The sequence below is a fragment of the Phocoena sinus genome, chromosome 5 (genome assembly GCF_008692025.1).
Source record: "Phocoena sinus isolate mPhoSin1 chromosome 5, mPhoSin1.pri, whole genome shotgun sequence".
In the NCBI taxonomy this organism is placed as follows: Eukaryota; Metazoa; Chordata; class Mammalia; order Artiodactyla; family Phocoenidae; genus Phocoena; species Phocoena sinus.
The window spans coordinates 125,830,200-125,857,591 of NC_045767.1; the positions used below are offsets into that span (position 1 = coordinate 125,830,200).

Genomic DNA, 27,392 nt, shown 5'->3' on the forward strand with positions numbered 1-27,392 from the left:
TCTGTTGGGAAGTAGAAATGAAAGCCAAGGAGAACCCAGAACTGCTTCACAGGGTGAAATTTCAGACCTATCTCTCTGGAGATCGGCTTCTGCCTTTACAAGATACAGCTCTTCTGCTTACTCCAGCAGGCCCACCCTGATTCTTATCAAAATTTTCATGGTGAACATCAGACCATCCCCAAATACCCTATTTGACACTTGTTTCTGGGCCCTCTCACGTGCAAAGGAAAACAAAAGAAGAAAAATCTTTTGACGTCCTTCCACTTAAAATTACCCCTACAACAATGACATCACTTATCTGGTCCCCTGGACTTAGCAGTGAAATTATATTGTCTTAAGTCTTTGGGTTTCAAAAATAACCTTTTTTCTTGTGCCTGTGTATGTCCCAGATGTCCTTTTATTGAGTTCACAGAATACAAATGGAAAAAGGTTATTCCCAGACAGAAGTGTTTAAAAATGAAAATCAAACCTAATGCATGGACTCAGACAACTGGAATAAGGAATATAATATTTATAAAACTGAGTAGGAGGTTGCAATCATTGCTCTAAAATAAATCATTAAAAATTAATTGAGAGCAAACCTGTCTGTGCTACAGCAAACCTCTCTTTCATTAAGGTAGCACTGCATGTTTCTCCCGAATTAGTTCCCCAAAATAGGTAAATAGCTTGTAAGAACTGTGTGTTCAGCAAATTACGGAAGATCTACATAAGGCACGATTTAGAGTTACCTTTGGTGTTAAAGCATTAGAGGCCTTTAATTTTGACCCAATTAATTGTGATTCTTGCAGTTTCTCTACATTTTTTGCCCTTGAGTATTACTCGGAAAGTTAATTCACATGGCTTTTATTCATCTTCATTCCATTAATCCAAATGGTGCTGTGTCTATTTGATTAATTCATATGTTACAGAATGTTTAAATATTAGGAAACCGTGGGTGCCAGCTATGTGATACTTCAAATTTTCCACAGATTTTCATTTCAAAAAGTTTATGTTCCACATTTTAAAAATGTTTTCTCCCAGTCTTCTACTTCACATTATTACTATTATTTACTGTTATTATCATCAGTCGTCATCATCACCACCAGCGTCATCAGTTTCCTCCTTGGAATACACTAAAAGAAAGAAGAGTAAAACTGCTAGTGTTATTTCTGCATTTACTGTTGGGATGAGGTTTTTATTTTGCCCAATTTACACTATTCCTCTGAAGCCCTAAAATAAACAGCCTTATAACCTCTAGGCCTTATTGATTTTTGAATGATTTCAAGTAAAAGCATCCAGTTTCCATTGCATTGACAAACTGCTCAGTCCCTGGGCAAAACCTATTGGATTCCTATTAAATGGAGGGACAAGAAACAAACTGAAAATCCAAAAGGGTAGATTTGAGATGGAAGGAGGAGAGGTGGTCTTACTCAGCTCTGTAAATGGATATTAACCTTTGACCAATGACGACAGGCCTTCTTTAGTTCTATTAGACCGAGAGCAAGCTGTTATGATTAAATAAAAGAGGAGAAAACTGTTTAGACCCTTACTGAATATGTCCTGGGAATTAAGGCATATGGCAGGGATAAGGAAAAAAGATTTCCTTATGCTAATGACCCTTGATGTCTGAATAAATTAGATTCATTAGAGTTTATGCTCAATAAAAGAAAGACTTTAAGCACTCCAAAGTTAGTGACTCGAGACCAGTTTGGGCTCGGAAATTCAATCTGCCTACTTATTAATTCTTAGTGAGGCTCCAGAGCAGACAGGAGATGCAAAATCATAATTCTGTACTGAACCAGAATTTTAAAGGACCAGGTTTCTTCTCCTTTATTTTAATTAAACCATTTTTCATGCTTCTCATTTTGTTTCCCTCATTAATTTGATTTTGTTCCCATTTTGTTTCATTTTTTTGTTTCTTTTCAAGGTTTCATTTATCCTATTTCAACTGAGCAGAGAACCCAGAATGAATATGGATTTTCTTGTAAGTTTGATGTTTGGTTTTTATGTTGCTGAATAATCGTTTAACGTCATTGCCCCCAGTTCAAGTTTACCTTTCTTTGGATCACAGATGTGCACACAGGAAATAGGCACCTAATATATTCTAACATGAAAAACAAATTAGATTTTCACTGCTGAAAAGAAGAAAGGGTCATTTTCAAGCCTCTGCCAGCTTTAAAATCTATCAGTCTCCCATTCAAAGCTTAAGTCCCAGTAGCTGACAAACCATATCATGAAATACGTGGATCTAAATAAAGGGCAGCGTTCAAATGCTCAAAAGAAAAGGGCTGAGAAAATGCAGATCTGTTGATTTAGAAATCATGAATATTGAATAAGTAATTACAGCCTGGTAAAGTAAAACATTAAGGATTTAGATACACTTTCTGACCAGAGTTCAGAATGCTGCTGTAGGGCCTCAAATAAAACCCAGCAGCAAAGTGAAGTCCGCGCTTTGAAAGTGGTGCTCACACAACCAGGAGGGCTTGGTATGTCACTGGTTTCCTGAAAAGATCCGTCAATATTGACTTGACTGATGCTTGAGCAGGTATTATAGAAACTTTGGGAAAGACAGTTGTTTAAAAAGAAGGGATTCTTTTACATACAGTACATTTAAACACAGAATCCTAAAAGAGATGGAGCCGATTTCCCATAGGGGAATTCTTTTTACTGTCAGTGTGTTGAAGATACATGACATGAGAGTGGTGGGTGATCACGTTGGGCCGGTGCAATCAAAATGAAGAGTCGTTTCACCACATAAACCACGTGGCTGTGAGTCTTAGGAGAGAGTAGTGGTTCCGTGACTTTTAGGAAGCCATGGGACCTACCAACCTGAAAATTCCCTTCCTGCAAAATGCACATGTATAAAATTGAGCATAAAAGGTTGTTCTTGACCATCTGAAGTACCAGTTTAATCACCTTTCACAGTGCCGGGAACAGCTTTGGTTAATTTTGCTGACGGTTTTTGTGGGTCACGGAAGACTAAAGATAGAGACTCAAAGATGTCTGAGGGATTCAGGAAAGGTTTAATTTTATCGGTTTGTTGTCTTTAAATTATCAGCCTTTATCACCATTTGCCGTTGGATCAGAGCATTTTCTGATGCCACTAAGGCAACATGCAACATTTACAGGATTTTCTTCTTGCCTTACCCAGAGATAGACCTCCCAGCTGACCTCACACCATGTTAATCAAATGCTTAATTGCCTTTTTGGGGAGTAGGCTGACCTTTCTGATTGCTGAACCAGGCCTTTATCTTACTGGGTACACCATAGAGCTGTATTTTATTCCAGTAATGAGTAGCTCAAATGTAAATCTCTGACAAGTAACCGTGAGAAGCTCAGGGTTCTCAGAGGTAATACCGAATTCTGTAGCAAAAAGCCTGGAGTTATCAGCTTTAACCTCTGCTCCCCAGATCTGGGTCTTCTGAAAGCCCACCTTTCAAACCCAACATGTTTGCTTCCAATGTTTGCTTTGCTTAGTTCCATTGTTCCCACCCACCCCTTCACTGATTTAGGGGAAAGTGCGAAGAGTGCTGTGGAAAGTAATTTGTGACTTGGAATGATACTCAGAAAAATATTCTGGTTCAATAAATATACAGATTCAGAACAATGCCAGACGTTTCTAATAGAGTGTTTATGTTTATAAAGAACTATAAGAGAATTCAAAGCTGCCTTCCAAACTTTTCCCACCTGAAATTAGTAATAAACTTTTATTTTTCCTGTGGGTTGAGAGGGTTTTAGCTCCAGTTTCTTTTTACGCCTTGTAATAAATGGTCTGTTACGTTGCCCAGTTTAAGATAATTTAGTGAGTGGATAGATGTAGAGTGTAGAAGAAAAAGAAAGGAAATCAGAGATAATTTTCCACTGAGAGACCACAGTTTTATATAGCTTTGAAGTTAACCTATAAAAAAGGCAATAATGTCTAAAAAAGTGATAGCATACCTATGTGTACTGTGGGCAATTTCTCTAACCATTTAATTCAATGTCTCCTTCTCCCCTTTAGCTGCTCCTGATTCCGATGATGTTGCTCTGTATGTTGGCATTGTGATAGCTGTGATAGTGTGCCTGGCCATTTCTGTAGTTGTGGCCCTCTTTGTGTATCGGAAGAATCATCGTGACTTTGAGTCTGATATTATTGACTCTTCTGCACTCAATGGAGGCTTTCAGCCTGTGAACATCAAGGCAGCAAGGCAAGGTCAGTTGACATTGCACTTCCCACTTGGACTTATGCATGTAAGCAGCCTCCCTGTGTGTCTTCAAAATCAGTGAAATCACCAGGTTGGAATGCAGTTACATCAGCTGGAATGTAAACTCCATGAAGACAGAGATTTTCGTCTGTTTTGTTGATTATAACAAATTAGAGTTGACAAGGTGCACAGATCTTTTTTTTTTCCTTCTCTAACAGGTTGCTCTGTCATACTTTTTTTTTTAAATATATTTATTTATTTTATTTTTGGCCGCGTTGGGTCTTCGTTGCTGCACGCAGGCTTTCTCTAGTTGCGAAGAGCAGGGGCTACTCTTCGTTGCGGTGTGCGGGCTTCTCGTTGCAGTGGCTTCTCTTGTTGCGGAGCACGGACTCTAGGCACGCGGGCTTCAGTAGTTGTGGCTCATGAGCTCTAAAGCGCAGGCTCAGTAGTTGTGGCGCACGGGCTTAGTTGCTTTGCGGCATGTGGGATCTTCCCGGCCCAGGGCTTGAACCTGTGTCCCCTGCATTGGCAGGCGGATTCTTAACCACTGCGCCACCAGGGAAGCTCTCTGTCATACTTTTAAACTTTTATTTGAAGAGTACACAGATTGGTTGATTGGTTTCTTGAGTTTCCTTTTTTTTCCTTTTGATAAGACATCTTGTATTGCTATGAATACAGTGGTCTACAGATGAACCCAAATCCAGTATAGACAGGAGAAACTGTTACCTAGTCAGCTAGTGAGGATCACGAATCCAATTTGTTGAAATAACTAAGTACCATAGACACAATAAGTAGACTTCAAGGCGAAATACAGAATGAACTTGTCTGTTTATTTGTAGCCAATAATAAAACAGATCCTAGTTATCTAATTGCTCTTTTCTCAGCAGAATTTTAGAGTCTATCCAGTGCTAATATTTGTTGACTTGCTTTGCTCTTGGCTCAGAAAGTGTTGGGGGGCGTCTGGCTAGTGTAGGTTGCCTGAATGAAGAATGCAAATGGACGTTCCTTCTCCTTCTGACTCAGATCTCCTGGCAGTACCCCCAGACCTCACGTCAGCTGCAGCCATGTACAGAGGACCCGTTTATGCCTTGCATGATGTTTCAGACAAAATCCCAATGACCAACTCTCCAATTCTGGATCCACTGCCTAACCTGAAAATCAAAGTGTACAATACCTCAGGGGCTGTCACACCCCAAGATGACCTCTCTGAGTTTGCATCAAAGCTGTCCCCTCAGATGACCCAATCCTTGTTGGAGAATGAGGCCCTCAACCTGAAGAATCAGAGTCTAGCAAGGCAGACGGACCCATCCTGCACTGCATTTGGCACCTTCAACTCCCTCGGCGGTCACCTTATCATTCCCAATTCAGGTAATTCTTAAAGGTCTTTACATTGCAGAGACAGAGCTTGAAAACTTATTCTTGTGCCAAAATCTTTATTATTTGTTTTCATGAGGCCTGAAAAGTTAAATGTATCCTGTCTAACCCAAATCTACTTTCGGTGTAAACCAAACATTACCTCAGTCAAAATCAGCAAAACCGTTTATCTTTCTCCAACCAGCTCTGAAAACACTTCCTCTAGAAATATTACACTCACAGCTTTCTGCTGAGGTGTGATTTAGAACTGTCATTGACCTTCTTTTTAATAGCGCTTCAGAAGGCAACATTAAGACAGAAGCCCTCACTGTTGTCATCACACTTTAAAAGGACAAATTAATTAGAAAACATATCAGTTGGTTCAGTTCCAATTTCCTACAGGAAGCAGTACTTCAGAATACGGATTCTTAGATGATCAGAGGACATGATAATAGACATCAGATCTTCATTTGTTAACTCTTTGTTACACGGTCTTCAGGCTCAAGGTATATATAAGGTACTCACTCCAACCTCTGATGTATCTACCGAGAATCACAGCTTCGTCACGTGTCTTTTTGTAGTATTACTCAGCTTTCAGTTTGTTTAGTTATCTGCTTCTAGAGCATAAAGCCCCATAACGCTCTTAAATAGTCAGCTGAAGTTGGTGATTCGTAACGTTTGATTAAAGTTTGGTATTCATTAATCAGTAGTTGCAATGGGCTGGGAACTATCAGTTATGAGAGGGTTTAATGGATTCCTCTGTAAATGTACAGTAGCTCTTTGGGATCAGACAGATTATTTTGTGAACACAGTAAGAAGAAACAGTTTGATTGAACTAAGGTTTATATGTAGCATAAGAAGAGAATATAATTTGTAAACAGCCATAGAGCCAATATACAGAACCAGTTGGTCTTCACGTCTGAATATGAACTTGTCTTTGACTCTTCCTGTAATTCAGTCCCCCATTTCAGCACCTTGGCAATTTTTTACCCCATATCTTTAAAAGTATATTTTAATAAATTGAAATATTTAATGGAATATCATTTTTCCTTTTTTTTTTTTTTTTTTTTTTCGGTACGCAGGCCTCTCACTGCTGTGGCCTCTCCCGTTGCGGAGCACAGGCTCCGGACGCGCAGGCCCAGCGGCCATGGCTCACGGGCCCAGCCACTCCGCGGCATGTGGGATCTTCCCGGACCGGGGCACGAACCCGCGTCCCCTGCATCGGCAGGTGGACTCTCAACCACTGCACCACCAGGGAAGCCCCCATTTTTCCTTTTTTAAAATATATTTTACATAGCTGAGATCACACATTACATAAAGTGCTTTTATTCAGATTTTTCTCACTCTCATGCTATTGCATGCATTTTAAAATCATGATTTTAAATATATTTTAATAGTCTACCAAATGAATAGATCAAAATAGACTCTATTGTTCTTTCACTGTTTAAACACCATATTATTCCCAAGACAGTTTTATTTTTTCATGATATCCACTGGATTCTACCTCTCCTTTGCATTTCTACATCTGTCACTTTTTCACATATGAATCATTATAAAGTCTTAAGTGGAAAGGAGGGAGCTAGCATGTTTTAAATATGTTCTGGGCATCGGTGATCTGCATGCATTATTTTATTTAATACAGTAACGGTAGTCACCTAATAATGTGTCAGGCCTTATTCTTGTTACTTTACATCCATAGTCTGTTTCATCCCCGTAACAAACATAAAGGTATATTTCATTGTTCCCATTGGAAAAAATAAAAAGACTGAGGCTTGGGTGCCTCGTGTGTGGTCTTCCTGCTTCCACTCTGTGCCTCACCAAACCATCCTGACACGAGCGTGACATCCCACTTCCCACAGCACCACAAGGCACATGTTACTTCCCTTCTCAAGAAGGTCATGCCTCAACACTTTCAACCAGATATACAAAGGCTTTGAATAACTATACCTCTTTAACTCTCTGTCCTTTACTCTTGAGACTTTCCAGCGTGGTTGGGCAGGTTCCTTATTGTCTTGTGCTCACATGGCGTATTCCATTGCCTTGCTAATTAAATAAGCAGAATGCTGTCTTTTACTTCTTGGCATTCACAGCATGCAAAACACTGTCCTCACAATCATGTCTGTAACGTTTTATTGAGTTGAAATTAACTGCATTTATTAGAATAAAATCATTGAGCTAAGTATCTTCAAGTTGCTGCCCACCGTGAATCACTCTCTGATGACACCGCAGCGGTGCAAGCCCATGGTTCCTACAGTGTGGTCTACAGACCACCATCATTGCCATCACCTGGCGATTTGTTAGAACTACGGTTTCCCCAGACCTGAATAGAAACTCTGGGCGTAGGATCCAGTAATCTGGGCTTTAGCAAAACCTGCAGGTCATTTCGCTGCAAGCTCAAGTTGCAAACCACTGCTATCAGCACAGTTAACTTAGAACAGAGCTCGATCTAATAGTCCTACAAAATGCACCAATTAGCAACTAAGTAAAAACTTGCTTGACCTGCTGTGACTAAAACTAGCAGTTGTGTTCACTCTCTAGAGTTATGTATGATGAAAGCAGTTCTTCACCAATTATTATTCTGTTGCAGGAAAACACTGATGCTAACCAGATACTTCAGAAATAAACATTTTTTGATACTGTTGAGGTTAGCATTTCCCTGACTTTGAATCTTGTGGGGATTTTTTTTTTTTAATTAGAAACGATACATCATTACAGCTGTTTGAGATTTTAAGAGCAGTTGTTGGTTTTCCCCTCCTTTTACAAGGAAAACAACAGTGAAACCATCTGTCTATTCCTTAAATAAAACAGAAGTTTAAAAATTGTATCATTCCTTGAAGTAATTCCATAACAGTTCAGAGGGAGCTGTGGTAACAAATAAGGCCAATAAGGAAGGAAAGCAGGGCAGGTATGAATATGTACACGTCTTTAGAGAAAAAGCAGCAGGATTATGGCTGTGTGGCCACAGAATCTCCTCATTCCTTTTCACTTGCTTCAGAGGCATTCTGGGAAGTTCCCTTTTGATTCCTAGGTCTTATGTGACTGCTTTTCTCTTTTGCTATTCAGGAGTAAGCATGCTGGTTCCCGCTGGGGCCATTCCCCAAGGGAGAGTCTACGAAATGTATGTGACTGTACACAGGAAGGAAAATATGAGGTAAATATGCTTTTTCTGGTGCACTTGACTTTATCAATGTCTGACTTGGAGGAGAATTGTACATGAGAAAGAATAAACCCAACATACTTTTGTCCTTATTGCCCTGCTTCTGGCATGTCCTTTTTCACCGAGACCTGTAAAAGGTCAGTTTTTACTTCTCTTTATCTTTGAAGCTCCGGACACTTCTGCGGATCTTAAAATATGGGCAGAAGGCCAGAGATCTTTTCCCAATTGGAAATGTGGCCATGTTAACTGAAAAAAAAAAATGGCCAGAAATGTGATCCATAGATTGTGCAAGAGATGCAAAGAGACATCAGCTTCACGTGGCCTGGTTCGGGAATCCATCCTGTTGCCATTATAGGGTTAAAGGCCACAGAGAATTAGACAACCCCTTAATCCCTGATTTGCCATCCCCACCTCAGCCTAGCACTTTATTCTCACCTGCAGATTCTTCTTTTCGGGACTGTCTTCTAGCTTTTAAGTGTTATCGACCTCTCCTTCTTATGTTTAGCACGTATAAAATCTATATTTCTAAATGGATCTAGGGTTGATTAAAACTAGATTGAGTCTAAGGGCTATTTTGAATGTGTCATAATCGTATAGACGAAGTTACTTTAAGTAAAAATAACAAGAGGAGTTTCAAAGTCCTAAATTCAGTTTTCAGTTTGGCTTCTAACACATTGTTTCTGGTCTTTCTTGATTAGTTCTCACATAAAGTGTGTGTGTTAAACAGTGCTTTATAGGCCTGACTGATGAATGCTTCTAAAGTGCACTGAGATCTTAAAATAAGAGATGACGCTGACATGAAGATCCTTACATGTAATTATCATTATTTTTCCTAAGGGGGAAAGGCATTGGTTCCTCTGCCCTGAGCTCTGAATGCAAAGCATGAGTGACAAATGTATAACTAGGTTTTCACTGTAAGGCATGATACCTTTTCTCTTCCCCTCTGTCATCCTCAGGAAAACATCTCTTTTGAGTCTCGTTCTTCAGTAGCTGAAAAGCTCCTCCATTATGCTCTCAGGTGGGGATGTTGGTATTTATAGTCTGTAGGAGCCAGAACATTGTTTTCTTCGGGTGGTGTACTTTCACCTACACAAACACTAGCCTGTCTAAGAAAATAATAAAAATTCCTTGAGCGTTATTCATGTGCCTTAAATTTGAGCAAGAGAAAATCACAAAGAGGCTTGTATTTGCTCACATCAAATATTAATTTTTCCATTCTCAATGCAAAGTAACATTCACAGGCCCTCAGTGCCCTTCTTTTGCAGCAGGAGAAATGAAGATTAGCAGACTCCAAGATCCCTTTATATTTTTGTTTACTTCTTTCTTTTGTCCAGAGTCAAGGTTAGCACTAAACTAAGTACATCCATCCCTCAAGGCCTTTTGCCAACATGGACGTTTTGTTTAAACAGAAATGAGTATTGGCTTGTGCTTTATACTGAGATGTAGTGAGGTGTTCGTGGTCTCTTATTTTTCATCTGATCACCATTATCTTTAGAAGATCAAGCCTTAAGGGGCTGCTACAGGGCATGCCGAAACTGAAAGACATGGGCACTCAGGTGCCTCGTATGATTTTTCTTCCCACAATTTAGTCGCACCCTGACCAGGATGATTTTACACTTTGGATGAAGGAGGGAGAAAACAGGAAATTGATAAAGCCAGACACTTCTGCTTTTAGTTTCCTCTGCCTTTGACTTTAAAGAAAAGGAAACTATAAATCACTCTTGCTATGCCTACCACCTGAAGTTAGGTGCAGAGGGAATTCTGTTGATAAAAATGAAGCTAGAGGAACCTCAAGATCTCAAAAGAAAATATACGCACAGAAGACCATGAAACAAGGAAAAAACAAAAGACAACTGTCGCAAATAAATGAGGAAGTCCTCTCCACTAATTTTCTGTTGTGAACTAGATACGTTTTTCTTATAAAAACACAATGACAAGAATGTTGTCTTAGGGTATAGTGATAATACAAAACATAGCTACCATATAGTCAGCATACTTTTTGTTTTGACAAATGATGATAAAATATACAATACTTTTTATTATAAATTTCATATAGTCAATTGATTCTCCCAGAAGGCTTTCACTGAGTTTTGCCAAGCTCTTTTATGGTTATAATTCAGTCAGGCTATGAATAAATGCTTTATCGCTATCTGATTTAGCAAAGAATTTATGTTATTGATGAACAGAGGCAGTTCTGACCTGCATGTTCATTGTTATTTTCTTTTACATTTAAGACCAAAGTGAAACAAAAAAGATATACCTTGGAACTTCACTTATTCGTCAATGACATGAGTGAATTCTTTGGGTAGTCTGATGATAGTTTTCGAATACTGGAAGAATATGCTTTGCCTCAATTTTTTGGTGCTATTTACGATGTACATCCACACACACGATATACTTTTAACTGCATTAACATTTTCTTAAGTCTAGGAAGTCAACAAAACAATAAACTTTAATTTCATTTATTCCTCACTACAACTCTGCAAGTTATGATGAGCTCCACCTTTGAACATGAAAAGACTAGGGCTCAGGGAAATTGTCACAGAGCCAAGGTTTCACAGTTAGCAACTGAGGGAAGGCAGAATTCACACCCAGCTTATCTCCACGAAAAGCTCCTCTGCTGACATGCCATCCCTCCTCCATAGCACCCAGTACACAAACAGAGCCCCTGCCTTCTTATTATAGAGCATTGCGGGACACAGTTCCTTTTTATTGCTCACCAAAGACCCTTTCTAGCCTAACCTGATCTTAGAACTTCTTTCAGAGAAGACACTGTGGGGACAACAGGAGATATGTTACTTCAAGGCGTTTATAGGAAAATTCTGATTGTTTTTCTCCATCTTCCCTCTCTCTGATTGCCTTTATTGCATCCCAAACTGGGTGTTTTTCCAGCTGGATGGTATCCAGCTAGTCATCTGGTGTTGTGAACTGTCTAAAGGGAGGTGTGAACTTAATTGCATGTGGCAAGTGAATGTGACAAGAGGGGGCCTTATCATTACGGAATATGCTCTGAAAGAAAGCACGGGATGGTAGATGAGCAGCCTGAATGAGCTGCAGGAACGGGACAGGCTGTCTCTGACCAAAAGGGATCTGAGCTGTGAGGCTGCGCTCGTGATTTCTACTTCTGCTTTACACATCCCTGGAAAGGCTGCAAAGCCTCCCCCCCCACCCCGCCACGCCCCCGTGGATAAAGTTCCCACAATTAACGGCACTAACATGGACCTTTTTGCCTTGTTTCCAGCAGCAGTTTAAAAAAATGAATCTGACTCAGACTGAAATTTTGCCTTTCATCATTTCTTATTGAAAAACGAATTGAAGTTATGAACGTTAATTTTTTTCTTTCTCTGTATTCTGTACTTGCCTAGCAGTTTTCTCAAAAGGCCAAAAAATCAATTTAGACATTCCAAATATAAACTGTGGGGAACCATGGAAGGTCTTTGAGCAGTCAAGTGCTGCAGGAATAACAGTGCTTGTAAAAGACTGATGTGGTGATGGTGTGCAGGCTGAATTGGTAGAGGAAACAGAAAGACCCCCCTCAAAGGCTGGGGGCCCTGGTTGGCCCATGGCAATAATCAAGGTGTGAGGGGTGGAGGGAAGGAGCCAGGCCTGAGTCTGGAGAATGGAAAGAAGAATATGTTTCAGAAGAAAAAGTGTTTCACAACTGATTAGAAGTGTGGCGAAACACAAAGAATGTATTTAGGAATCAAGCCCTGGGCACTGCGAAAATTGTGAGAGCAATACGAAGGGGTCAGAAGCAGCAACTGGTTCAAGGAGAGAAAGGACAAATTCTGATTTAGCTGTGCACGGTGTGCGCGAAAGGGGACATAGGATTCTTGCTGGAGACGCAAATGGGAAGTCACCAGTGAGTGGATCTTCCAGGGAAAAAGTGCAGAGGCAGAAAGAAGAGGACTGGAGAAAGAACTTTGGTAAATATTCTTATTTAAGGTTTGGGTGATGGGCAAAACTAAATAGAACGTGAAAGGATAAGGCAGATAAATAGAGTTGGCATCTAGCAAGGTGCTTAATACATAGTTGCTTCTCAGTGAATATTTTTGAATGAAAGACTGAATGATTGTAATCATAATAGGAACAAATCAAAGGTAAAAAGAGTTTCAAGATGGAGGAGTGATTGACAGAGGTATTACTAAAATTAAACTGTAAAGAAGGAGAATGATAATTTAAAAGTTATTGGATTCGTCAACTTTAGGACATTGGTTGCCTTAAGGATTTTTTTTTTAAGGATGAAATCCCAGTAGGAAGCATTTAAGGTGTTAGTGGTGAGGCAATGAAGACTATCGTCATATTTACTGAATATAAATAATAAAGTAAAATGTTAGGATAGTGGGCCAAAATGTCTTTTGTATGTAATCATATAGCAGAAAGTTTTCACTTATTTTAATGTGTTGTTTGGAACTTTGTATAATAGTAGGTGACATTTATTATTTCTCAGTGAAACTCAGCGATATTATCCTTTTAGGTAGAGTCCTGAATTTCTTGTTTGAAGTAACAGCTATAAAAAGACTGAAGGTAGAGGGCGGAAGGGTGTGGAATCCAGGTATATTTAAATCTTATTCTCTCACTGTTCTCCACAGTGTTTATTTATTGAAGTCCTACTTCTAAAGAAATGATTCAAGGTGATTCTTTTCAATGGGAGGAAAATTGTTTTTAAATAAGTGGATTAAAAAATGAGAAAATAGAAAAAATAAGATTAGAAAGATAAGATGAATTCAGGTGAGCAGTTAGAATATAAAATATTTGGTGGAATTCCCGGCATATTTCTCATTAGTAGGTCATGAATTTACTATTTCAAAGCTTTCAAGAGGGAAACATGGTAGGTTATAAGATCCATGTGTCCAAAAGGGAAAAAATATGCCTGGAGGAAGCTCAATTATTTCTCCTTCGGTTCCTCATAAAGAAAAAAAAATTTTTTTTTTAATACAGTGAACAACATTTAAAAGATCAAAATAGCAGTGAGCTACATAGGGCTACTTCTGTTAGTATCCCTCAGTGTGAGTAGATAATATAAAGCCCAGGGATAAATTCAGTAAAATAATTCCATAAGGATTCAGCAGTTCAATCCAGGGCACAATATTTAGCTGTTCAGGCTTAATCCAGGGACACATTTTGGTCTGTCTGGGGAAATGGGGGCACGCCCTTCAAAGTGGCTTCCATAAATATTCTTTTTTGCTCAATTGATCTTTTGATAGCGAGTGAGTTAGATATTCCTTGTCAGATACCTAGAGTGCAAGTATTTCAAGTTGCCCGTTATACATGAAACTGTGTGCTTTAAAAGGCAGCTGAGCCTAGGGTGGGATTGTCATCCTGAGGGACCTGACAAAAGACATGTGTGTTAATAGAAGGCATCTCGTCTCTACACAGAGGTAGATGGAGAAAGATTCTTTTCAGGAAGCAGTTTTGAGCTTGCTGTAGCAAACAGATCACAGAAATTTCTCAAGGCCGTAAATCTAGATAAGCAACCCAGAATATACCACTGTGTGAAAGAAACCAATTGATTTGCTTTTGGATCCTAGCTTTGCCTGTGACTAGCTTTGTGGCTTTGGGCAAGTGTGTTAATTTCTCTAGCTTTCGGTTTCCTCTTTTGGGAAAAAAAAAAAGGTAATATAAACACTTACCTTGACTACCTTAACAGGTGTGCCTTGGGCAGCAAATGCAATAGCTTTTATGAAAGTTTTGTGAATTGTGCACTTATGTGTAGGAGGAGTTGTCCTCCCTGATAACAGCAAGCAAAGGATAAGAAAATCTGACAGGAAACTAAAACTCCTCTCCGAGGGCTTTGTCCTAGAGTCCTCAGAACCCATCCGACATTTATCACGATATTATCCTTGTTGGACTTTGAAAAGCCTTTAAAACTTTAATCATTGTTCATTACTGGATTTCTACTTACTTGCTGTTTCTGCAGCTAATTTTTGCTTTCAGTTTATTTCCATATCATCTGCAATTAATATTTACAGAATGTTTGCTTAAATATCTTAGAAAACACATGCGACATAATGAAGTAAAGCCCTTCTCTGCAAAAACATAAAACAGATTTTTTTATATTTATTTTATACTATTTTTGTTTTATGCATTTTAATATCCTCCCTTTACGTAAATACAGGAAATGTGGATTTAAACGCTCTGACCTTTGGTTTCACGTAGTTAAATCTTAACCTTCCCTAGGTGGCTCCTTCCATATATGCTTGGAAATGTTTCCAATTTCAGTGCTACTTCTTTCATCCTGAAAGCCCAAAAAGACTCTTATCATTATTACTTCTTTGTTTTCCATTCCCTGTTACGAATGCCACGTCACCAATTCCCTACTCATTGCATTCTTGCGCCTCACTGGGTTAATAAATTCTTTTGACACCTACTGCCCGTTTCTTCCCTTGCTATCCCTCCTCCAAGAATGGTGCCCATCAGTACTGCATGCCAGGGGAGTGCAGGTCTGACGGCACCCCAGCGCAGCAGGGAGTCTTCTCCCTTCTGTTCCAACTCAGTGATGAGAAGAATCCCTCCTCCTCCTGCCTCAAGCACCCGCTGCTAACGGCAGACTGAGAGACAGATGTTTCCAATCCCCGACTCTATTGCAAGGACCACTTGAAATGGATTCCACTTTACTCTCTTTCTTTAAGAGTTTCATGCTCGTCCTCAAGGTACACTTGTAACTAAAAGGTAAGGGTAGCGCTCAGGAAAATGCAGCCATTGCTTTTTTTGCCCCGGTAGGAAAAGTAGAATTAAACAAGAGTATAGTTACTGTTTAAGGCAGATAGTGTAATATCAACTATGGCACAATGAAAGCAAGACTTCACGCATGTTCTAAGAGAATGAATTTCAGACTGGAACAAAGGAGGACAAATTGCATAAAGGGGAAATGAAAACCAAAAGGGGATAGTAATGAGTTCTCAAGTTGCCACTCACCTTATAATTCCAAATATAAGTACATTTCCAAGTACTTTGATAACTTTAGATTTAATAAAACTATGTTATTATTCAGTGAGAATGGAGATGATATTAAAAGACTAAAAAGAGATAATTTTTAAAAAATATTTTCCTAAATAGAAGGAAAAGAAAGACACAGGTTGGGAGATTCTAGTGAAATTTTAAAATAAAAGAAGAAGCACTGATAGCCAAGTTTTACTAAGGGGAAAATATGCCGAATTTTAACTGAGTTCTTAGAACTGATGATAATAATCACCAAGAACTTAGGCATTTCTAAGACTTGACCTTACTTGTGACCTACCAAGTTGGCTGCCACAGTTTTGTAGATGCTGATAAATGACACAAGACTCGTGAGTCAGAGACAAAGGATGCATTATTGCTCACAGCAATAGCAGTATCTAAAGTATTTCCATTTTTTGTGCCAGTTTCCCAAGTTCTGAAAGGGCGATGTAAAGACAGTCAGAGGATGTCTACACACTCAGTGGTTCCATTCCAGGAATATACCATTGAGTTTAGGGAACCTGAGGGTTTTATAATGGGAGGTAGACATGTCTGCCGTTTGCTCCCGAGGTAAGCACTATCTTTATCTTCCAAGGAGATTGCTATACAGTTGTCTTGAAAGACAGTCGGGACCATGCAGAAACATGAGAGATCCGTGGAGAATAGTTTTCCAACAATATTAAAAAAATAATAACAGCTTCTATCATTCCTTGAGTGTTAAGCGAGGGTAAGCCATAGATAGAAGCTAACTTCTAGATTATGTAGTATTTATATATTAACCATAGATAAAGACTAGAGGAAAATCCATTTCAAGTGACTGTGGCGATTGTGAAGGAATTTGATATGACCTTTGTAATATCCATGTGAATGAAATGGAAAGATACGAACTGGACAGTGTACATTTTAATGGGTTTATGTGTGACTGTACTAAAGTCAAAGTATTGACGTCAGACTAGAGAGGTTTCAAGTAGTGTCCTTGAAAAGGTCTCTGTCTTTGCCCTGTTCTTGTATTACAGTGTTATCAGTGATTGGAATGAGAACATAAATGGCAGGCATATCAAATTTATGGAAGATAAAGGACTAGAAGAGATAGCCAATATATGGAGGAAAGACATAGCATTAAGAAATAGATGACCTGAAAAATTTCCTAAAACAATTAAAGTAAAATTAGATGGCTAAATATAAGTTTCTCTATATAGGTTCAGAAGCCATCATTGCGACCACAGACCTATAAAGAGAGACTAAGGGCCTTTCACGTTAGGAATACATAGTGGTTAGCTTTAACAAATTACTTAACCTTCTTGGGGCTTCATTGCCTCCTTTTTTTTCTTTTTTTTTTCTTTTTTGCGGTACGCGGGCCTTTCACTGTTGCGGCCTTTCCCATTGCGGAGCACAGGCTCCGGACGTGCAGGCTCAGCGGCCATGGCTCACGGGCGCAGCCGCTCCTCGGCATGTGGGGTCCTCCCAGACCGGGGCACGAACCCGTGTCCCCTGCATCAGCAGGCGGACTCTCAACCACTGCGCCACCAGGGAAGCCCCCATTGCCTCCTTTTATAAAGGACATGTTTAACCATGTCATCTCTTATCTTCCCATCTAACTCAATTCTGCTAAATAATACTTATAAATAATTGAGAATAATCTAAGGCAACAATTGCGTGAGGCACTGATATAACTCCATATCCCAAAGCAGAGAAAACAGTAGTCCCCCTACACTGTATACCTGAGAACAGTCAGCCTTCTGTATCTGTGAGTTCTATATCTGCAGATTCAACCAACCTTGGATCAATAATATTTGGAAAAAACAATTTTTTCCAGGAAGTTCCAAAAACCAGAACTTGAATTTGCAGCACACTGGCAACTATTTACATAGCGTTTACGTTGTATCATAAGTAATCTAGAGATGATTTGAAGTATGTGGGAGGATGCGCGTAGATTATATTCCATTTTATATAATGGTTATATAATTTTGGGGTTATAATGGTTATATAATTTTTATATAATGGTTATATGCCCTTTTATGTAACACTGTGCCCTTTTATATAGGGAACTTGAACCTCCAGGGATTTTGGTGTCTGCCGGGGGGTCCTTGGAACCAGTCTTCCATGGATACTAAGGGGTGACTGTCTTACACTCATTTCAAGATGCCTCACTCTAGGGAAGATAGTGAAACACTGACAGACATCTCTATGAAAATAAAGATAGAATTATAGGGAGAGATCAAGAAACCATGCTTTTCTAGTTGAAATTGCAAAAATTGAGGAGCTTTCATCTGGAAGAAGATGACGTTTTAGAGATACCGTAATAATCTCTAAGTGCTTGAGAGGCTCTTTCATGCCAACGTGGAGAGAAAGCCGGTCAGGATATGTGGAGAGAAGTGTCAGGAAGACAGATTGTATTCATTCTAAGTATTGAGTTGATAATAGATGAGTTGACCCCTCAGTAGTAGTGGACTGCAATTTTGGATGAGTTTAAAGCACTAACCACATGTCAGCATCTTGTAGAGAAGCTCTGTGCTTGTTGGCCCTGAGGGCCCTTCCTCCTCTAAAATTTTGTGAGTCCAGGATTTCTTAACTCATACTATTCTGACAACATAGTTGTATTGTTTTTGCAAAGGCATTGGTTGTAGTCCCAGTACCAGTGCTTGTTAGTTGTGAGACTTGGGGCAATCCACTCAACACTTTGGGGCTACTTCCTCACATATCAACTGACAGCTTGGGTTAATTTATTCATTGGCTGTTGGTTACAATCTTGTTGGGGGAAAAAATAAGGCAATTAAAAAAAAAAACATGTAAAAATAAAGAATTTGGATCTTTGAAGTTCGTTCCACCCACATTCTGAGTATGAAGTGTACATGTAGAGAAACATCATTTTAAATTGCTATAGAAATACAGTTCTACATTCTTTCTTGGTCATGTTTGAAAAAAATGAATCTGCTATGCTAGCCTGAATTATTCCTGAAAGTCATGTGGAAGAAGTTTAGCTCTAGGGTGTCCTTATCCTAAAGTGATTTTTTTGAAGTGTTTTTCAAGTTAGGTCCTAAAAACACGGAAGTATGTAAAACTCTGTGAAACGACTGGCAAGTATTATCAGAAAAGATGCTTATGTAACTTCATAAGGACGCTTGTTCCTTCTCATTCCATCCTGAACGTATCAGTACATGAATTCAGAGGAAATTAGCAAAGGCAGACCTGTGTCTGAAGGGAGCGATCAAAGATACACAGGCAGATTCACTATTATTAGAGAGACCTCAAGTCTTGCAAGATCAAAGTCTTGGTATAAAGTGCATGTCTTCCCATTTAATTCTGCCCCAACCCCACCACTGCCCCCTGCCCCCGACAAAAAAAAAAAAAGAAAAAAAAATCCAAGAAGAAGCTATTTGTGCAACTTTAGATCTGAAATCTCAGTACGTAGTACATAAATACTATGGAACTTGCATGACGCAGATCTCTGCTCTCCTCCTAGGCCGCCCATGGAGGACTCTCAGACACTCTTGACCCCTGTGGTGAGCTGTGGGCCTCCAGGAGCTCTGCTGACCCGCCCTGTCATCCTCACTATGCATCACTGCGCAGATCCCAATACCGAGGACTGGAAGATACAGCTCAAGAACCAGGCAGCGCAGGGACAGTGGGAGGTGAGCTTCTGTTGGGATAAAGATAGAACCCAGGAGCAATCCATGCAGATAAGCAAGGGCAATTATGGGAAGGCTTTTATTTTTAAAGCAACACATGAGTGGAATTTTAGCTTATACTCAAAATGAAAGAGAGAGGAACAGAGAGAGGAAGACAAAGAGGGGAGAGGGGGAGACAGACAGACAGACACTGGTTCCTGAGTGTTTTATCTACTGACTGATAGACACAAAGAAAAAGATGGTCAAGCATTAGCTAACTCATAGGGAAGGGGTACTTCAGAGCCTTACATAAGTCCCATTTGCATATACATACTATCTTGGGAAGGGAAACTATATATATATATTTTATTATTTTAATTTTCAGGTAGAGAAACATTGCACCTGGGTCAGAAAATGTTACACACTTACTTGCTAACAGGTCCCAGGAATGCAGGCAAAACAGGAAGGGTGTATCCTGAGCTCCAGTACAATGAAGAACGTCTTTGGCAACTTGACTCTCTGTAACTGCTGCCATCAGAACTGCTTAAGGACAGTGCCTTAAACAGATCCTGTTCTTTACATCAGAACCCTGCAGTTAGCACCTGAAATTAAGTGCAAAAGGATGTGTTATATTTACCATGAATATTTTATACCTAATACCTAAAAAAGAACGATTTGTGTAGTCATTATAAAGAGAATTATCCAATATGCATGTTGGATATATTTTGTGATTACTTACAGTATTTTTCTATTTTTTTAAATTAATTAATTTATTTTGGCTGCATTGGGTCTTCATTGCTGTGTGTGGGCTTTCTCTAGTTGCGGAGAGCAGGGGCTACTCTTGGTTGCGGTGCGCAAGCTTCTCATTGCTGTGGCTTCTCTTGTTGCAGAACATGGGCTTTAGTAGTTGTGGCTCACGGGCTCTAGAGCTCAGGCTCAGTAGTTGTGGCCCATGGGCTTAGTTGCTCCGTGGCATGTGGGGTCTTCCCGGACCAGAGCTCGAAACCGTGTCCCCTGCATTGGCAGGCGGATTCTTAACCACTGCGCCACCAGGGAAGTCCCTCAGTATTTTTCTTTTAGGAAAAAAAAATATGCATGAAGACTCAAACCCCTAATATTTTAGGAAAAATTAGTAGTGGAGGTAGAAGCATAGCAGGGCATACCTGGGATTACCTGGAGTGTCCCCTCTATATGGATGTGCTCTCCTCTTGACCACATGAAGGTGAAGGGTCACTCATTGCCAGAGGTCGTGGATTGAAGTCTAGGGCTATACATTACGTTAAGAGTGGACTGTACCAGATCTAACTTCAATTCCATTTAAGTTTAAATGATTTATCCCAAAAACATCCCAAAGGGATCCTAAGTTATTTGCACAATTCTCTGCCTGTTACCCTAAACCCTGTTTCTGGATTTGAGTAATAACAACAATAGCAACAATAATAAGAGGAGAAGAAAAAAAAAGATGTGAAGAGTAGAAGAAGGAAGTCCTTATGAAAACACTCTTCTATTTGTGACAGGAACATGGAGCATCTTTATTCTCCACCATTTCTTCTAGGAGATTTTTTGTAACGTGCCATCAGGAAATGACACTTGAGCCTTGCCCTTGCCGTGCTGGAGAAAGCAGCTTCTCTGCAGGTGTCCTTTTGGGGCTGGAATAAACGTGGAAGTGCTGAGCTCCTTTTTCTCCTTTCCAGTTCAGTTTAAGCTTTATCTTTGGGTACAGGTTTAGCTGAAGAAATGATTTCACGGATGCTATTAAAACACAGTCGTTACTTTAGCTTGGGTGATGTTGCATGGCCTAACAGCTACCTGAGGTGGCTCCTCTCACAGCTTTGTCCAGCCCCAGGGACTCAATTTATGATGAAACATTTGTTCATGTTTTTGACAAATAACCATTTGTTCACCGTGATCCAGGCCCACTGAGATACGGTATGAAGCAAAGAAGCTACGGTTGCTGCCTTTGCAGAGATCAAGTAGCCTAATGCAGAGGCCGAATCATGCCCACACATGGGTTTTGTTTCTCCCAAATGAAATTTTCTTTTAAATTTGAATTAGTTAAAAGTTGGAAGATTTCACATAATAATCTGAACTTACAGCTTCTCTTGAAAAACTAAAGGCTGTGTCCTCACTGGTCCTGCATTCCTGCCATGCCTGGTACTTTTACTGTGAGCGTCTCTGCCATAGACATCTTTACCACGAGCATTTTTGCCACATAACTAATTGGCCTTAAGGCAATTTTGCTGTTAAAGATAAAATAACTGGTGGACAGTTTGGTTTCAACTGGTTGACAGCTTGGTTTCATCTCTCCACTGACACGGTACTACCATTTTCAATATTACATAAATCTGAAAGAGGCCAACGGCCAAAAAGGCACCGAGTCGAGCCCACATGTCCCATAGAACTTTGGAACATCTGTCAAGGGACATGTAACAATACGTACCAAGAACAAACAACAGTGTAGAGGCTTTCACACCATAATACAAAGCTCAGTTATAAATGCATCCCAGTATGTGGAAACCGATACCTCTCTTAATGAAGAAGAAATTTTAGCGAAAAAGAAAAGTGGAATGCCAAATGAGGAGCTGAATCAACAAGCAAAAATATGTATAATACTACAAATGAAAGACTTTGAAGACAAGTGCTTAGGTACAACCCACTAAATAAAATCATTTGTTTGCACAGTGCTGCCATGAATCTACACACATTTCAAATGTTTTTAAATATTTTGTAGTCCATAATAAAGTCTTTTTACTTTTGTTATTCATTTTCCATGTTTTTTTATTTTTGTTAATGTCCCTCTTTTATTTATTGCTGTTTCATCTTTTACAGCAGAATTGCTGTACAGCCAATCAGCTATGCGGCAAAAATGCCTCCGGCAAAGATGCTTACGGTTAAAGTACCGAGAGCCCATCCCTGCGTGGCCGCAATGGCTGAAGCCAGCGGAGACTGAGCTCTTTAGACAGGCTTGTGCTCTGCTTCACCACAGTCTCCACCACTCCTTACTACCTTCTGCCCTACCTGCTTCACACATTCCTGTTACCGTTCTGCCCTGGGAGGCATGTGGAATTGTGACCCTTGTTTTATGGATTCTATGCTTGGTCTTTCAGATGATTTCTTCTATGGCCTGAGTCATTTGGTTAAACCAAAACCTAGTCAAGTTAGTAACTACTTGTACAAAACTCATCAGTTTCACTTATTTCTTGCTGAATGTTAACAATCTAAAACGTGAGACTGCTTAAAGGCGTACATGAAAAATAGACAGAAAAATAATGTGTCAAATGCATAGAGTTTGCCACGCTGTGCTTTTAGCAAAGTCCAAGAGCCCAGATTATGAGGACAAGCAGTGTATTGCTCTGGAAAGTAAGTGATGGGTGAGTTTGGAAGAACTTAGTAGAATGGTATTGCATAATTCTTCAATTTCCCTGATTCTTTTTTAAAAATTCTTTTCAAACCCCTAGATTTTCAGGGGAAAATACTATGCTAAAATGACATTGAAATAAGATAGTACTTTTGGATGACATTAGCAATTTAGAGATTAAAGCAAATTATCAGAAACAGATACTCAACTCAAATATGCTGAAGTTAAAAGGATAACTTACACATTTCTTTTGGAATTTTAGGTAGATTCCAGCAATGTAGATTCCTAGAAGATCAAAAAAGACTAAAGGAAGATCTTCTAAATAAAGCATGTTATCAGCATAAAGGCAAGGGAAGTAAGGGAGAGAACGATTAAGAATGGAAATATTGATAGAAGTATAATAAAGTCAGAGAAAGAAAAAAAGAGTAGGAAAAGGAATAATCAGAACTTGGGAGAAGAAGTCCTGATCTGTGCACCCCTGTTGGCCACCGTCACGGCAGCCAGGAGGCTCAGTCGCTGCCCCTTCCTTCTCGGCCCGCAGGATGTGGTGGTGGTCGGAGAGGAAGACTTCACCACCCCCTGCTACATTCAGCTGGACGCAGAGGCCTGCCACCTCCTCTCCGAGAAACTGGGCGCCTACTCCCTGGTTGGGCAGTCCATCACCAAAGCAGCCGCCAAGCGCCTGAAGCTGGCCATCTTCGGGCCACTCTGCTGCTCCTCTCTGGAGTACAGCCTCCGAGTCTACTGTCTGGATGACACTCAGGATGCCCTGAAGGTAAGTGACTCGAGCCTGACCCGCCCACCTCACACCTAGAGACGGTATGCGTTACGTACGTGCACCTGTGTGCGTGAACACAAGTGTCGGGCCCCAGAACATGGCAGTTACAAAAACAAATTAGACATTTCTTGAAGCCATGCTGATGAATAAGCTGTTTCCATTACGCTGATTCCTCCCGAGGGCTACTTTTGTTTATTACCCTCCTTGATGTCTTTTAATGAAAAATTGAGAAGTGGAAGAATTTGGCAGTGAGACCTGTGGATGGTAAATAATCTGCTTCCTTGTTTGTCTCAGCTGTGTTCTTCCTATAAAAGGAACTGGCATAATTGCTCACACTCTATGTTCCTCTTGTGTGCAACTTCCTTATATGCTCTCCCATTCTTTTTATGAGGACCGTGAGGAAGAGGGTTAGCATTTGACAACAGGCTGCTGCTTTACAGAATAAATAGGCTTAATTCTTGGTGCTATTATTGCCATTCATTTTCTCCCATTTGAAGCTTTAAAGGATATAGTAAGTGCCTCTGAAGAAGTTATCTGAAAAGAGGGGTAAAAGAAGTATGCAGAGGATTACAAAGCAAGTCAGAGTGTGACACATGCCGTAGATGAATGCAGAGCTCTGTGGGAATTCAGGAGAAGGAGGCATCATATTATTTTGAGAAAATCTGAAAAGGAGCTAACATTTGAGATTGACCTTAAAGGAAGGCAGGGTTTGACCAACAGTAATGGGGAAAAAAATACAGGATTTCTGGGTGAAGGGAACAGCATGAAGAAGCACAAAGGGAACAGTAAATACAGATTCTACGCGGCATGTTATTTCCAGAAAGCCTAGAATGATTGATAGGAGTTTTTTTGGGATGGACCTTGACAACCAGAGAGAGGAGTGGAGATTCAGTTTCTTGAGTTAATGGAGAACCACTAGAGAGATGTAACTAGAAGATAGACATGACTGGAAATACATGTTAGAAATACTAGTCTGCTTTCAGGGAAAAGATAGAATCGAGTCAGGAAAAGCATGGTAGAGCTGGAGTGAAGACAGAGGAGTTAGAGGAAGGGAATAGGTACGAAAGGCCCTATTAAGTAACTCTTGCAGGCCCTGGTGACTAACCCTGAATGGGTAGAGCAGAAGATCAAGTCTGCCTCTAAGTAACAGTAGCAAACTCAGGGGCAGGTAGCTCTGGACTGTGGATATGGTGACTTTGCCTTTGGAATATTGAATTAGAGGTATGGATTAGACATCAGGACAAAGGTGCCCCATGGACAGTTAGAAATATAGGGGTGGCTCTTTGAACTGAGAGCAGTTCCTGAGACAGAGACTCAGGAACCAACTGTATAATATTGATATTTGTCCTCCGTGGTGATTGAGGAGAATATCAAGGGAGAGTAGAGGGAGAAAATAATAATAAAGCTAATAAACATCACCGAGAATTTCTTATGTGCCGGGCAAGATTCTAAGTATCTTTTCTTAACTCATTGAATCTTTACAACAACCTGTAGGACACCATTATCCCTATTTTACAGATGTGCAGGGCACAGAAAGGTTAAGTAAGTTGCTCTAGGCCACACAGCTGCTGAGTGGAGAAAGCAGGCTTCATTCCCCGGGCAGCTGGCTGCAGTCTGGACTCTGCTCCTAAAGTGGGCTGCTCAGAGAGCCACACCCTAGAGCACAGGGACCAGGGGAGCCCTGCCATTGCAAGGGAGGAAGGGGGCAGCCAGCAAAAGAACTACAGAAAGAGGAGTACCCAGAGGAGGAAGGGGAGAAGTAGGAGAAAGACGCATCTGGGAAGCCAAGAGAAGAATTATTGTTTTTCTGAAATTCAGGGTATTTCCTTCTGGAGTTTCCATCCAGAGAATAGTTCTGGGTCATGAAAACTGAGTGTTGCAGGTTGTGTCCATGGAGGAGATGAGACATATTCGGTCCCTGGGTATATTTTTGATGGTTGAGCCTGTAGGAGTTTCTGATGTTAAATAAATGATGCGAACACGCAGCTCTAGTGTAAAGCTTAAGGTTATTTCTTTTGTATTCCTTGCAAATGCGATACTGTTAAGGCACTGTCTGGATAGAAATCATCGTAGGCTTAAATCCTTAGGAAAAACTGTATTTGTAGGCGAGCCATGGGGTCTGATTAAGGCAAATCTTCTTAATAATTCAAAGAAAAGTCATTGCAAAAAGCATGTGTAGAAGATCTACATCATATTTGAAATTTCTGATACACATTTTATATTCACACAAATAGTTCTTATACTCAGTCACTCTCGACCTTTCTTCTCAACACACATACAATCCATGCAAAAAAAGTAATATTTCATAAAACAATTTTGATTATGTTAATTAGTGAAAAGAGATGAGAAAGACTGACAAACAGGTTTGAGAAGTAAAAACAACCCAAGAGCAGTTTATATCATGGTCAGTGCTTTCCAAATAGACATATATAAATTCTCAGCATCTGGGGATCCAGCACTTAGCCTGAAAGAAACATGAATAATGGATAAGGCTTTCTTGTACCTCATGATCGTTGAATAATGCAGAAATACCAAAATCCTAGTTACAGGTAAACCAACATACCGAAGAGACAGCTCAGTCCAGCCAAAACTGCCTCACGCCCGTGCTTGAACTGGAACTTCGGGGCCGATTAACTCAGAAAGGCCCTTCATCACCTCAATTCTGCCCTCTTGGCACCTCGCCTGCTGGTGTTCCCGCCAGCCTCTCTCCCATCGCCCTGCTCCTCTAATTTACCCATAAATACTGTCTTTTGCGTCTCTTCTCCAAATACCTCCTCCTTCGGGCCCACCGCACTCCTCACTTATGCTCGTCCTAAATCCTAAATAATAATTCTCTATCCAGCGCACACAGGAGTCAGTTGGGAAGTTTTAAAGAGACTTGTTGGAGGGTCCCAACCCAAAGGTTCTGATCTGATTGGTGTAGGTATTGGGTTTGGTTTTTTGTTTGTTTGAGCACTGCCTGGGTTATTCTACTGTGCAACCAAGGTTAAGATCTATTACACTAAACAATTTCAGGGGTCTTTTCGGAACTTTAATCCTACTTAGGACAAACTTTCCTGTATCCTCAAATCATTTTCTCACCCATTCCTTCACCTGCTCACATTAACTGCAGCTGGATCTCCCAACTAACATGTATCACTTACAGTCCCTGCAGTGAGGACCACACCCCTAACCAACCACAAGGCTAAGAGGAGAAGTTCCAGTACGTCTCATATCCCTGACCACTTCTGGGGCATCGCTCTACTTCTGGGCTGGCCTTTTGGTTTGTTTTTCTTTATTCTGTTACTCTGTGATCCATTACCCACTTCAGTTCCTCAGCACAGAGTCCCCTTAGTTCCAATCTCCACCCTAGCAGTACCTGCCTCGTGGTCTTTCTTTCCCCTCCTTTTATTCCCCTCATCCTCTCAAATTCAAAGTCACCTCTTATTCACAGTTCCTTTGCCCAATTGTATTCTAGTAATCTTTACATCATTCTTCATCGTCTACCCACTAGTGTAGATGTACTGCATCCTCAGTAGGAACTGCGCCAAGGTCTCTACCTGTGAAAGGATCTGACCTTCCATCTCTCTCCCACAAGGTGCATGAAAGCTGCTCTTTGTTTTTAAGGAAAACCTCCGTCAACTGTCCCTGGTCTCCTGGTCCACAAACCTTCATCTGCTCTTACCCGTATCTACAGGGAACTCACTTCCACTCAGAAATCTCTTGCCATCTAAAGCTGCTGCAGGCTTTCTAATTTCCATAGCTACATATGACCTCCACTGAACAAGCCCTCTATGTCTACTTGCGGCCTGTTGAGCTTCTCTAAAAAAATCACAAATCCCTGATTGAGTCCATTATACTGTCAAGACATCTGCCCTAAGCTGTGGCTCTCCTGCTTCTCCACAATCCTTTTATGTATTTCTCCTTGACTCGTGAGATCTCACACAGCACTTCTTCCGAGCCTCTCCCACTCTCCCCAAATCCCTGATGGTACCGCAGCCCCTTCATGTGCTGCAATGATCTAACACCTATGGTGCCACTCAAGGGACACTCCCTC

The 27,392-nt window shown here is 40.4% G+C and overlaps 1 protein-coding gene across 1 annotated transcript in view; it reads left to right on the forward strand.

The window, feature by feature from the left end:
- UNC5C (unc-5 netrin receptor C) overlaps positions 1-27,392 on the forward strand; it is a 188,479-nt gene that overhangs the window by 141,276 nt on the left and 19,811 nt on the right. The window contains exons 8-13 of the mRNA XM_032632018.1: positions 1,907-1,963; positions 3,980-4,171; positions 5,187-5,531; positions 8,580-8,667; positions 19,076-19,244; positions 23,120-23,353. Of these exons, the coding sequence (XP_032487909.1) occupies positions 1,907-1,963; positions 3,980-4,171; positions 5,187-5,531; positions 8,580-8,667; positions 19,076-19,244; positions 23,120-23,353 (1,085 nt within the window). The remainder of the gene's footprint in view (positions 1-1,906; positions 1,964-3,979; positions 4,172-5,186; positions 5,532-8,579; positions 8,668-19,075; positions 19,245-23,119; positions 23,354-27,392) is intronic.